The sequence below is a fragment of the Hemitrygon akajei genome, chromosome 12 (genome assembly GCF_048418815.1).
Source record: "Hemitrygon akajei chromosome 12, sHemAka1.3, whole genome shotgun sequence".
Lineage (NCBI taxonomy): Eukaryota > Metazoa > Chordata > Chondrichthyes > Myliobatiformes > Dasyatidae > Hemitrygon > Hemitrygon akajei.
The window spans coordinates 83,034,490-83,049,031 of NC_133135.1; the positions used below are offsets into that span (position 1 = coordinate 83,034,490).

Sequence of the window (14,542 nt, forward strand, 5' to 3'; positions counted from 1 at the left end):
TCAGCTGGGCCCTGGCCTTGCCCATCGGTGCAGCCCTCTCATGTTGGATTGCGTGCATCTGTACACTGCTGGGAGATGGTACATTGACTGCTGGACATTGTTGCTCAGAGTTTTGGACTACCTAGTTTTTTTTCAAGTGAATATGTTTCTTTGCTTGGTGTTTTGAATTATGCTACTTGCTATTTTTGGATGTTTGCTTGCTACTTTGAATGTTTTGTACCTTGGCCCCAGAGGAGTGCATGTCTCGTTCAGCTGTATCTATGTATGGCTCGAATGACAATTAAACTTGGTTTGATTTGATTGATTTTTGATTTACTTTTTAGCTGATCTGGCACATTGTGGGTGAAGGAGCCCGGTCCTGTGTGCTATAGTTCTGTGTTCTGTTAGATGAGAAAAACTAGGAATGGTGAAGCCATGGGTAGTCTTCTCTGCTTGGAGATATTCATGGAGGTTTTTCCATGTTCTCCTCAGTGGCACTTACAGGGTCAAACAGCCTTTTTCCTCCCTCAAAGTCAGTCCAATAAGCTAAATGGGCAGAGAAACTGAAAAGAAAACTAATGTGTATAATTTATATTTTTCATACAAATGTCATGCCTGTGATACCACAGCAAGACTTCAATTCCACTTGTACATATAACAATAAATATTATTTTGGAATATCACCTTAGAGTTTCTCACAAAAGTTAAACCTTCCTAATCAGCTGCTAATTCTTAGTGACCTCTAAAGAGCCCATTGTGGAAATGATGAGAAGAGTCCTGGGGCAGAATAGCTGTGATCATAGGGAATGGCGGGGCCTCTCCCTGCTCTGTATAACTGTATTCATCACCCAGCATTTGCTTCCATTGCCTTCAATGCAACTGAATGCATGAAGTTCAATGGAACTCAAAATTAATTCCTCACAGAAAACAATCTAAACTGCAGACTTTATCTTTCCCAACAGATAATGAACTTGCATATTATTATGTCAACCTCATGGCACAATACGGCTTTGTAAATGTGGCATTGCTGCCAGAAAACACTTGCCTCACCTGTAGACTTCTCAGCACCAAAAGCAAAGAAAGATAATTGATTCATGACCTCAGTCCCTCCTCCACCTTTCCAAGGCCAGTGAAATATGTTTTAAATGTGAAGTCACTGTAATAATGTAAGAAGCATTCAATGGGTATAAATGTCCTCTGTGGGCGTTGCATTGATCTTTCAAACCAGTGGTTGTACTCATTGGGTATCTTAGCATCTCAGTGTGAAAGGTGTATAACATTAATCAGTAATGAAGGGTCTCATCCTGAAATGCCTGCTCTTTATTCCTCTCTATAAATACTGCTGAATTCCTCCAGGATTTTGTGTTACTCTGGATTTCCAGCCTCTGCGGAATCTTTTGTGTTTACATTAACCCCAACGGTTTTTCTTCAGGTTGGTGATGATGGAGGCCAGTGAAATAAAGAACTGAAAGAGTCCTATAAAGGTGAAACTCAAAGATTTCCTTTTAATTAAATAATGATTATGTTAGCAGTACAGAAATCAAAAATGTGTACTTCCCAGGCAGGGCAGAAAACTTTGTGAAATTCCTTTTCAGATTACCGATACCAGGAACTGAAGGTGACCAATTGTTGTCAAACCACTAAAAGAAGCAATGGAGCAAATAGTAAAAGATTACTTGGAGGTGATCTGTTTAGAGTCCTTTGCTCTTTGTCAGTATGAAAGTAGCTGATTTTCTTTCATTTTTAATACCTGTTGGAGCAGGTTGGCTTACTTTCAAACAGGGATATCCTGAGATCTATCCCACAAGGTTGCCTCCTTCAAAGGAAGTCATAAGGCATGCAGAACTTCTCCTGCTGCAAGATCAACACTATCATGAGCAAATTCAATGCTTTTAATCACATCATTACTTCTGTCCGAAGAAAGGGTTTTCTTTGATATGGTGCCTTTTGCAGTCTCCAAATTACTTTATCACCAGTCATCTCCTTCCTGAGTGAAGTTCTAATGTAGGACACATGGCAGCCAATTTCTACACAAATAACAATGCGATGATTATTAATTTGTTCTAGTTGTAAAACTGTTGGACTCTCGTAAAAACCTCAGGTTTGCTAATGACTTTCAGGGAAGGAAATGTGCCTCCTGCCATGGACTGGCCTATATATGACTCCAGACCCTGTGTAATGTGATTGGTTCTCAATTACCCCTGAATGTCTCAATAAGCCAATCAGTCAGCTGAGGAGTATTTAGGATTATGCAATAAACACTGGCCATGTTATCAGCATGCAAAATAAATGTCTGGGGCTTGTATTTCTGGGACCCTCACCTATTCGGTGGGACTAGGTGAGAGTAAGCATTCGGCACGGACTAGAAGGGCTGAGATGGCCTGTTTCGTGCTGTAATTGTTATACGGTTACATTCTTCTTCTTGGAATACTGCAAAGTGACTTTTAACAATCACTTGAGTGAACAAACAGAGCCTTGTTTTAAAATTTCTTCTAAAAAGATGTCAGTTTGGACCACTGCACAGGTTTGGACAACTTGAAGCTTGTGAAAAATCAAGGGGAATGATTTGTAATTAGTGTTAAGCCACCATATTGAGACCATGGTGGAACTTGTGAAAGTCACCTCAAGATTAGTGCTGTGCAAATTCAGTGTTTCTGAATACACTGTGCATGGGGTTATCCACTGAGTGCAGCACTTTTGGGAAAAGGATGTTTCTATGGTGGGATTTTATTGGTTGGTTGGAAATGTTTCAGCATAATTACTTGAAAAATGCAACTGCCAATGGACTATAGTGTGCAAATCTACCTGCTCCGGTTTAGGAAGTCCCAGAGATTCTGTCTCCTTACCCTATTTTCCCACCAACTGCCACAAGACTTTTCCAATGTGCTTTGACATGAAAACATCATTAAGTCAGGTCCTAGAGATATATGCAGGATAGGTGCCTATTTACCTTTGCAGAGTTAGGTGCTATTTTCTGAATCATACCTCATAGGCTGTGACATACCAAACTGTTTTCTCAATCAGAAGTCCTTTGCAAAAACAATGGAGCTTTATCATGGAGGGTTTGAAATCCTGGTGTTTTATCTTACTTGAGTGAGCAAGTCAGAATCTAATATTCTAGATTTGAAATTATTTTGTGATCAAATGTGTCCATTATTGTTAATTTACAAGTGACCCCGTGGAAACATTATTTTCCTTAGCTAGGATACTAATGTTCTAAATTGTTTCTAATTCAAGAGCTTCCATGTCAATGGAACATTAATGTGAGTGGATACATATATCATTGCACTCCCTGAGGCCTATAAACCCAGTCTTTGTTTTATCACTTCCTTTCCCTGCCATATTTAATGCCAATACAGGCTGATGTGAACCAATATTTCAATTTCCAACACCGAAACATCATTTTAAAATAGAGGTACAATGACAATAGAGACAAAGCGGACAGGAAATACAACATAATACACAGGCCAGTATCCAAGCGGGAGAAGTTCAACCATTTTTTCTTGGCAATGACATGATCTCCACCCCAGCCTACCCAATTTTGCAACATCTCCCTAGACTCTCCAGATTCATCAATGGACTGTAGGTGCAATTGGGGTCCACGGTATTTCTTGTTCATAATGCTGGCTCTCTCATTTTCAGCACTGTCCTTCAAAGCTTGTTTTTTGTATTGTTCATTCACAAACAAGTCCAGGTCGACAATATCTTCTACATCCCTCCTAGCAGTATGTTTCCACTTGACAAAACTCCTATTTTGACTTCTGATTCTCCTTACATTCCTTTGGTTGACTTGATGTTCTTCATTCATCACTGGTGGTTCTGTGCTTTTTTCTTCTTCCTCCTTGCCCTTGTCTTCCTCTATGTCTTTCTTCCCCTCTTCTTCTGGGACAATCCTCTCTTGTCCCTGCCAAGTACCTTCTCCCACCTTACGCTGCTTCTTCAGGAGTGCCTTCTCCTCTTCCAGATAACTGTAGTCTATGTTATCCGGGGAATAATGTACATTGAGGAAGTTCAGCACTGCATCTAAAATCCACTCATGGTGCCCATTGTTGTCATTGTGACAGTCCGCACACATGTCTGGAGGTGGCCATTGAATCTTTGGGAATTTTGGATCCTCACTTGGTGCACCTAAAGGACATAAAGAAAACAAAGGAATAATCAATAGTACACACAATGTAAAAATAATTCAGTGGCTTTGATTTTACACACTGGAGTTGAAACACAATGTTTCGGGCTGGTGACCAGGAGTTATGTAACAAACCCAGGTATGACCTCTGGAAGGCCACAGTGAGTGCAAAGAGGCAATTTCAGACTCAACTAGAATAATGGACAGATGCTTGACAGCTGTGGTAGGGTTTACACAATGTAACTTCCTACAAGGCAAGATCAGGTAGCAAAGTGGCAATGACCTTTCACTCCTGAATGAACTCAATGCCCTTTATGCAGGCTTTGACAGGGAGAACTTGATACACCTAAGCAAGCCACCACATCTCCAATCTGTAATTTCAGTCTCTGAGGCTGATGTCCAGGCATCCATCAAGAGGGGCATCTACAAAAGGCACCTGGTCCTGATAGTGTACCTGGCTGAGTACTAAAAATCTCATTGGACAAACTGTGTGGAATAGTTATGGAGAGAATTAACTTCTTGTTTCTATGCTCTGAGGATTCCATTTTTTTAAGAAGGTGTCTATTGCACTGGTGCCCAAGAAGAGCATGGTGACCTGTCTTGATGACCACCATTCAGTGGCACTTATATCAACTGTAATGAAATGCTTTGAGAAGATAGTTATGGCGTGCATCAACTCCTCCCTCAGAGGTGACCTGGATCTTCTCCAATTCGCCTAGCAGCACAGCAGGTCAACAGCAGATGTGATTTATCTGGCTCTTCCCTCTGCTCTAGACCAGCTGGACGATAGGAATTCATGTCAGGCTGCTGTTTATTGACCACTGCTCAGCATTAAAAGCAATCAGCTCATCCAAATACAGCACCAAGCTTCAAGACCTGGGGCCCAGTACCTCACTCTGCAACTGGACACTTGACTTCCTCATTAGCAGACATGAGTCAGTGAGAATTGGTAACAGTATCTCCTCCATCTCGTCCTTGTGGACCATCAGCACAGGTATGTCTCAATGCTGAATGCTTGGCTGCCTGCTCTGCACTCTGTACATACACGACTGCATGTCCAAACACAGTTCTAATGCCCTCTTCAAATTCACTGGCAACACCTTGGATGAATCACAGGTGATGATGAGTCAACTTACTGGATTGAGGTACAGCTGGTCACCTGGTTGAGTAACAACAACCTGTTGCTCAATGCCAACAAAGCTAAAAAGCTGAATATTAACTCAAGGAAGTGGAAGAAGGGTGAACATAAACTAGTCTAGATTGGGGGATTGGCAGTGGAGAAAGTTAGCAGCTTCAAATTCCTGGGCATTAACATATCAGATGACCTGTTCTAGGCCCAGCACATACATACACTCAGTGGCCACTTTATTAGATATGCCTGTATGCCTGTTTATTAATGAAAATACATAACCAGCCAATCGTGTGGCAGCAACTCAATGCACAAAAGCATTCAAACATGGTCAAGAGGTTCAGATGTTGTTCAGACCAAATATCAGAAAGGGGAAAAATGTGATCTAAGTCACTTTGACCATGGAATGATTGTTGGTGCCAGACAAGGTGATTTGAATATCTCAGAAACTGATAAGCTCCCAGGATTTTCTTGTACAAGTCTCCAGATCAGGGGTTCCCAATTTGAGGTCCACGGAGTCCACGGTTAATGATTGGGATCCATGGCATCGAAAAGATTGGAAAGCCCTGATCTAGAGTTTACAAAGGATGTTGCAATAAACAATAATAGTGCGAAAAACAAAAAAAAAATCCAGTGAGCAGCTGTTCTGTGGGTGAAAATGCCTTTTTAATGAAAGAGCTCAGAGGAGAATGGCCAGACTGGTTCAAGCTGACACTAACTCAAATAACCACATGTTACAACAGTGATGTGCAGAAGAGCATCGCTGAATGAACCTTGAAGTGGATGGGCCACAGCAGCAAAAGATCACACCAGATTGTACTCCTATACCTAATAGAGTGGCTGCCGATTGTATATGCATTCACAAAGAAAGCATACCTGCATTTTATTTTTACTTTACAAGGAGGGTAAGGTCATTTGAATATTGAACACTCTAACAAACTGCTGAATGTCCCTTGACTGGCTGCATCAGTCTGGTATGGCAATTCAAATGCACAGAAACATAGGAGGCTGCAGAGAAATGTGGACTCTGGCCATGCCTGTGTAATCCTAATTGTAGGCATCTGTGGTCTCCCTTCTACCAAAAGGCAATCGGGGCATGGGTGGAATGGAAAAAGTTTACAAGAATATTGCCAAAGTTAAAGCTGACTATCAGGAAGCAAGTGAGAATGTTTTTCTTTGGAAGAGGGAAATAAGAGTGTCCTGAAAAAGTTGCGTTGCTGAAACCACTGGAACGGCCATATTTCTGGGAAGGCTGGTCGACAGGCATATGAGGAGAATGTGGCTGCATCAGAGCGAAGTGGGAAGAGATTTGTACATCATACAAACATTGACATGGAGGATTTTATTTTATTGAGATACAGAATGGAACAGGCTCTTCTGGCCCCTTGAGCCATGCTGCCCAGCAACCCCCCCGATTTTAATCCTAGCATAATCACAGGGCAATTTACAATGTCCAATTAACCTACCAACTGGTTCATCTTTGGATTGTGGGGAAAAGCCAGAGCGGCAGGAAGAAGCCCACATAGTCACTGAGAGAACGTGCAAACGCCTTACCGAAAGTGGTGGGAAGCTGGGTCACCTGTACTGTGTAGCACTGTGCTAACCACTACGCATTTTCACCATGCGACCATCTTCTACGCTGTGGATTTTATGAAGTTCTAAACAAATTTACAGTGCCCTATTAACCTGCAACCTGCATGACTTTGGGATATGGGAGGAAACTGGAGCATCCGAGCAAACACACACATTTACTGATTTACTGGACAATGCACAAACTCCACAGAGTCAGCAGCACAGGTCAGAAGTGATGCTCTACTTGCTGTGCCATTATGCTGCTGTTATTTGCTCTAAAGCGGTCTAATTGCCGGAACAGACTGATTTGTGTATTTCTACCTATACGTCCTGTAACGAACAAAAGTTTTGGTAGACGAGTCCTTTCCACAAAATCACTGTCCCCTTAAGTACTGTGAAAAAGTTCCAGCATGGGTAAATGCTGCTGCTGAAAACACTAAGTGCAAGAAAGTCATCCCAAACCTGAGGGAGGCACTGCCTAGGAAGGGAAAAATATAAAGATTTGCTTTGTTTGTCACATCAAAACATACACGAAATGTGTCATTTACGTCAAGATAAACTAGTGAGGATTGTGCTTGGCCACCCACAAGCGTTGCCGTGCTTCTGGCACGAGCATCATGTTCACAGTTTACTAACTCTAACCCGTATATATTTATAATGTGGGATGAAACTGGAACGCCTGACCAATCTCACATGGACTCAGGGAGAACATACAAACTCATTCCAGATAGTGACGGGTATTGAACCCCCATCGATGATCAGTGATGCCGTAAAGCGAAGCGCTAACCGCAACGCTACCATGTTGCACAGGAGCAACCATGTTCCACAGGAGTAGGCCATTCACCCCCTCGTGCCTGCTAAACCATTCAATAAAATTATGGCAAATCTTTTATCCCAGCACCACTTGTTGCAGTAATCCTTAATATCCAAAAACGTATCACTCTGCCACAGAAATATGAGTATACAGGAAACAAGAGAAGGAAAATTGTTTGCATTAGGAAGAAACTATAGAGCCCTTGTGTTTAAAATTTAAAATCTTACAAGGTTTAATTCAACAGTTGGATGAACAGATGGCTGCAGAAGAACAAGCAGTTGAGAGGCCTGCCTGATTTGAAACACTTGCTGTCCAGGCTGGTCAGCCAATAATGGAGTGCCCAGTCAATCTGCCTTGTTAGCAGTAGAGCTTTTAACCATTCAGCCATCCATCAAGGAGGTCAGCGCAATTGAGAACCCAATACTCAATAGACCACTGTCCCCTTACACTTCACTAGAGCTTGTCGTCAGGCACCAGGCACCATCCCAAGTGCCACATTATGCTGAGGGTTGGCTGTCACTCCATTGTCAGCCTGTCTCTCTGCTTTCACCATTCAATGTGCATGCTAATCAGAATACCGAGAAGGGGCTTGGTAAATCATCCACTGCAGGCGATTCGAGTTAATCAGGAAAAACAAATGCATTGACTCCAGCACATATCACAATGAGCAATATATCCCACCAATGATGAACTCAGGAACTGCGTGTTATATCACGGAGTAGGTGACATCAGGCAGTACCAGCACACACAGCCGGCTCCATGCAACCTTCTTTATCCTGAGGAGGAATTGTGTGTGTTTCAGGGATCTGCTCAAGCCATCCAAATGACTGGGCATTTCAGATCTGGTCAGTGGATCAGGGTCCAAATGAATTGCATTCAAGGGTCCAAAAGCCTCATCAAGGCTTCCTGGCGGAGATTCATAGACCACAGGTAGATTTCCCCCCCTCCATTATTTATTTATTTTTTCTTTCTTATTGCACATTTCGAGCAGTGGGGATGCCAGGCAGGGTAGTGGAATGCTCCTCTTGTGGGTTGTGAGAAGCGCAGGGAGACCTCCAATGTTCCTGACAACTACACCTGCAAGAAGAGCATCCAGCTGCAGCTTCTAACAGAATGTGTTAAGGAGTTGGAGCTGGAACTGGATGAACTCTGGATCAGTGGGAGGCCAAGGGGTTGATAGACAGGGCATACAAGGAAATACTTACACCCAAGATGTAAGAAACAGGTAACTGTATGACTATTACAAGGGGAAAAGGGAATAGGCAGCCAGTGCAGATTATCCCTGTGGCCATTCCCCTCAACAATAGGTATACTGCTTTGGATATTGTTGAGTGGGATGACCTAGCAGAGTCTCTAGCACTGGGTCTAACTCTGTGGTTCAGAAGGTAAGTGAGGAGAAGAGGCAAACTGTAGTGAAAGGGGATTTGTTGGCTAGGGGAAAGGAGGTTCTGTGGATATGAACAAGATTCCTGGATGGTTTGTTGCCTCCTAGGTGCCAGGATCAGGGGCATTTCGGATCAACTCCACAGCATTCTTAAGTGGGAGGGTGAGCAGCCAGAGATCGTGGTCCCTGTTAGTACCAATGACATGGGAGGGATGGATAGATGGATAGGAACATAGAAAACCTACAGCACAATACAGGCCCTTTGGCCCACAAAGCTGTGCCAAACATGTCCTTACCTTAGAACCTCACAGGCTTACCCATAGCCCTCTATTTTTCTAAACTCCACGTATCCATCCAGGAATCTCTTAAAAGACCCTATCGTATCCACCTCCACCACTGCCGCCGGCAGCCCATTTAACCTACTCACCACTCTCTGCGTAACAAATTTACCCCTGACATCTCCTCTGTACCTACTTCCAAGCACCTTAAAACTATGCTCTCTCCTGCTAGCCATTCCAGCCCTGGGAAAAAGCCTCTGACTATCCACACGTTCAATGCCTCTCATTATCTTGTACACCTCTATCAAGTCACCTCTCATCCTCCGTCTCTTCAAGGAGAAAGGCCGAGTTCACTCAACCTATTCTCATAAGGCATGCTTCCCAATCCAGGTGACATCCTTGTAAATTTCCTCTGCACCCTTTCTATGGATTCCACATCCTTCCTGTAGTGAGGCGACCAGAACTGAGCACAGTACTCCAAGTGGGGTCTGACCAGGGTCCTATATAGCTGCAACATTACCTCTCAGCTCTTAACCTCAATCCCATGATTGATGAAGGCCAATGCACCATATGCCTTCTTAACCACAGAGTCAACCTGCATAGGAACTTTGAGTGTCCTATGGACTCGGACCCCAAGATCCATCTGAACCTCCACACTGCCCAGAGTCTTGCCATTAATGCTATATTCTGCCATCATATTTGACCTACCAAAATGAACCACTTCACACTTATCTGGGTTGAACTCCATCTGCCACTTCTCTGCCCAGTTTTACATCCTATCAATGTCCCACTGTAACCTCTGACAGTCCTCCACACTATCAACAACACCCCCAACCTTTGTGTCATCAGCAAATTTATTAACCCATTCCTCCACTTCCTCATTCAGGTCATTTATAAAAATCAGGAAGAGTAAGGGTCCCAGAACAGATCCCTGAGACACACCACTGGTGGATGGCCTCCATGCAGAATATGACCCATCTACAACCACTCTTTGCCTTCTGCGGGGAAGCCATTTCCGGATCCACAAAGCAATGTTCCCTTGGATCCCATGCCTCCTTACTTTCTCAATAAGCCTTGCATGGGATACCTTGTCAAATGCCTTGCTGAAATCCATATACACTACATCTACTACTCTACCTTCATCAATGTGTTTAGTCACATCCTCAAAAAATTCAATCAGGCTCATAAGGCAGGACCTGCCCTTGACTAAGCTATGCTGACTATTCCTAATCATACTACACCTCTCCAAATGCTCATAAATCCTGCCTCTCAGGATCTTCTCTATCAACTTACCAACCACTGAAGTAAGACTTGCTGGTCTTTAATTTCCTGGGTTATCCCTACTGCCTTTCTTGAATAAGGGAACAACATCTGCAACCCTCCAATCCTCTGGAACCTCTCCCATTCCCATTGATGATGCAAGATCATCACCAGACTCTCAGCAATCTGCTCCCTTGCTTCCCACAGTAGCCTGGGGTACATCCTGTTTGGTCCCGGTGACTTATCCAACTTAATGCTTTCCAAAAGCTCCAGAACATCCCCTTGCTTAATATCTACATGCTCAGGCTTTTCAGTCCGCTACAAGTCATTCCTACAATCACTAAGATCCTTTTCCATAGTGAATACTGAAGCAATATATTCATTAAGTACCTCGGTCATCTCCTCTGGTTCCATACACACATTTGATTTGTCCTATTCTCTCACGTCTTCTCCACTGGTAAAGGTCTTGCAAAGTGAGTTCAGGGAGTTGGGTACTAAGTTAAAGGTCAGGACCTCCAAGGTTGATGATACAAAGATAGGTGGAAGGGCATATAGTGTTGAGGAAGCGGGGGTCTGCAGAAGGAATTAGATAGATTGGGAAAATGGGCAAAGAAGTGGCAGTTGGAATATAGTTTAGGAAAGTATATGGTTATGCAGCGGTAGAAGGATTAAAGGTATAGACTGTTTGCTAAATGGGGAGTAAATTCAGAAATCAGACATACCACAAAGGGACTTGGGAATCCTCATGCCCCTAAAGGTTAACTTGCAGATTGAGTTGGTGGTGAAGAAGGCAAATGCAATGTTAGCATTCATTTTGAGAGGACTAGAATACAAAACTCTAGAATACTAGATTACAGTAGAGGATGTAATGCTGAGGCTTTATAAGGCATTTGGTCAGACCACACAGAGTATTGTGAGCAGTTTTGGGTTCCTTATCTAATAAAATGTGCTGACATTGGAGAGAGTCCAGAGGAGGTTCAGGAAAATGAATGAGAAGCATGAATAATGCATGAGAAGCATTTGATGGCTCTGAGCCAGTACTCACCTGAGTTTAGGAAACTGAAGGGGGATCACATTGAAACCTATTGAATACTGAAAGGCCTAGATAGAGTGGATTTGGAGGATGTTTCCAATAGTTGGGGAGTTTAGGATCAAGGGCACTGCCTCACAACAAAGGGATGCCCCTTCCGAAAAGAGATGGAAGGAATTTCTTTAGCCAGAAGGTGGTGAATCTATGTAATCCATTTCACAAATGGCTGTGGAGTTCAATTCATTGGCTGGATTTGAAGTGGAGTTTGAGAAGTTCTTGAGGAATCAGGTTGTCAAAGATAATGGGGAGAAAGCAGGAAAATAGGGTTAAGAGGGGTAATAAATCAGTCATGAAAGGAATGGTGGTGCAGACTTGATAGGCCAGATAGCCAAATTCTGCTCCTCTGTCTAATGGTCTCACAGTCTAAAGGCAGAGGCATGAAAGAGGAGGTGGAAGAGGATAGAAGCAGTTTGAGGGTACAGCAGCAATGGTAGAAAATCCCGAATCTACAGGATAATTTCAGCCCAAAAAAAGTGAAAAGGCATTTTAAAGGGAAGATGAAGCAACCATCACTGACAAGGGAAGTCAAAGTCAACATAAATGAGAAAGAGAGGATGTATACTATTGGAAGCTAGAGCATTAGGAAACTTAAAAACAAAAAGAAGGCACCTAGAAAAGCGATAAAGGGTGAAAAAAATGAAACATGAAGGTAACATGAAGCGAATAATACAAAAGAGAGTAAAGAATGGCCATTGACCACTGGAAAATGATACTGGAAAAGTAGCAATAAGGAACAATTAAACAACTGATTAAGTACTTTGCATCAGCTTTCATTGTGGAGACACTAGCAACATGCTGGAAATTGGAGTGTGCCAGCACAGTTGCCTTCAGGGGAGATTTTACCTGACAGATTTGTTGGAATTCTTTTAAGAACTAACAAGAAGGAAAGACAAAGGAGAGTTAGTGGATGTTGTTTACTTGGATTTACAGAAGGCGTTTGACAAGTTGCCACAATGAGACTTCTAAAGAAGACACTGAGACCATGGAATTAGAGGAGAGGTATTAGTATGGATAAAAGATTTGCTGACTGGCAGAAGGCAAAAATGGCTTCCGGTGACTAGTATTGTTCTGCAGGTGTTGGTGTAGGGTCCACCATTTTTCACCTTGTATGTTAGTAATGTGGATGAACTGACAGCTTTGCGACCAAGTTTGATAATAGACAATAGGTGCAGGAGTAGTCCATTCGGCCCTTCGAGCCAGCACCACCATTCAATGTGATCATGGCTGATCACCCACAATCAGTACCCCGTTCCTGCCTTCTCCCCATATCCCTTGACTCCGCTATCTTTAAGAGCTCTATCTAACTCTTTCTTGAAAGCATCCAGAGAATTGGCCTCCACTGCCTTCTGAGGCAGAGCATTCCATGGATCCACAACTCTATGGGTGAAAAAGTTTTTCCTGAACTCTGTTCTAACTGGCCTACCTTTTATTCTTAAACTGTGGCCTCTGGTTCTGGACTCCCCCAACATTGGGAACATGTTTCCTGCCTCTAGTGTGTCCAATCCCTTAATAATCTTATGTTTCAATCAGATCCCCTCTCATCCTTCTAAATTCCAGTGTATACAAGCCCAGTCACTCCAATCTTTCAACATATGACAGTCCGGCCATCCTGGGAATTAACCTCATGAACCTACGCTGCACTCTCAATAGCAAGAATGTCCTTCCTCAAATTTGGAGACCAAAACTGAACACAATACAACTGCAGAAGGACCTCTTTGCTCCTCTACTCAACTCCCCTTGTTATGAAGGCCAACATGCCATTAGCTTTCTTCACTGTCTGCTGTATCTGCATGCTTACTTTCAGTGACTGATGTACAAGGACACCTAGATCTCATTGTACTTTCCCTTTTCCTAACTTGACACCATTCAGATAGTAATCTGCCTTCCTGTTCTTGCCACCGAAGTGGATAACCTCACATTTATCCACATTAAACTGTATCTGCCATGCATCTGCCCACTCACCCTACATGTCCAAGTCACCCTGCATTCTTCTAACATCCTCCTCATATTTCACACTGCCACCCAGATTTGTGTCATCTGCAAATTTGCTAAAGTTACTTTTAATCCCTTCATCTAAATCATTAATGTATATTGTAAATAGCTGCGGTCCCAGCACCGAGCCTTGTGGTACCCCACTAGTCACTGCCTGCCATTCTGAAAAGGACCTATTAATCCCTACTCTGTTTCCTGTCTGCCAACCAACTTTCTATCCATGTTAGTACCCTACCCCCAATACCATGTGCTCTAATTTTGCCCACTGATCTCCTATATGGATGATACAAAGATAGGTGGAGGGGTAGATAGTGTTGAGGAAGTAGAGAGTCTGCAGAAGGACTTGGATGGATGAGGAGATTGAGCAAAGGAGTGGCATATGGAATATAATGTAGGGAAGTGTATGATCATGCACTTTGGTAAAAGGAATAAAGATGTGGACTATTCTCTAAATGAAAAGAGAATTCAGAAATTGAAGGTGCAAATTGACTTGAGTCTTACTGCAGGATTCCCTAAAGTTTAACTTACAGGTTGAGTTGGTAGAAGGAACTCAAATGCAATGTTTTAGCATTCACTTCCAGAGGATTAAACTATACAAGCAATAATGAAATGCCAAGGCTTTATAAAGCATTGATCACATTATATTTGGAGTATGGTGAGTATTTTTGGGTCCTATATCTAAGGAAGGGTCTGCTGGCATTGGAGAGGCTCCAGGAGGCAGTTGACGATAATGATTGTTGGGATGAAAGACTTCATGCATAAGGAATGTTTAATGGCTCTGTGCCTGTAATCGTTGGAGTTTAGAAACATGAGGGGAATCTCACTGAAAACTACCAAATTTTGAAAGGCCTATATAGAGTGGACATGAAGATGTTTCCAGTGGTAGGAGAGTCGAGAACTTAAGGGCGCAGCCTCAAT

The 14,542-nt window shown here is 42.8% G+C and overlaps 1 protein-coding gene across 1 annotated transcript in view; it reads right to left on the reverse strand.

The window, feature by feature from the left end:
• Positions 1-1,458: 1,458 nt before the first annotated feature.
• qsox1 (quiescin Q6 sulfhydryl oxidase 1) overlaps positions 1,459-14,542 on the reverse strand; it is a 146,328-nt gene continuing 133,244 nt past the window's right edge. Inside the window, exon 12 of the mRNA XM_073063617.1 lies at positions 1,459-4,107. Coding sequence (XP_072919718.1) covers positions 3,302-4,107 — 806 coding nt within the window. The 3' untranslated portion in view covers positions 1,459-3,301. The remainder of the gene's footprint in view (positions 4,108-14,542) is intronic.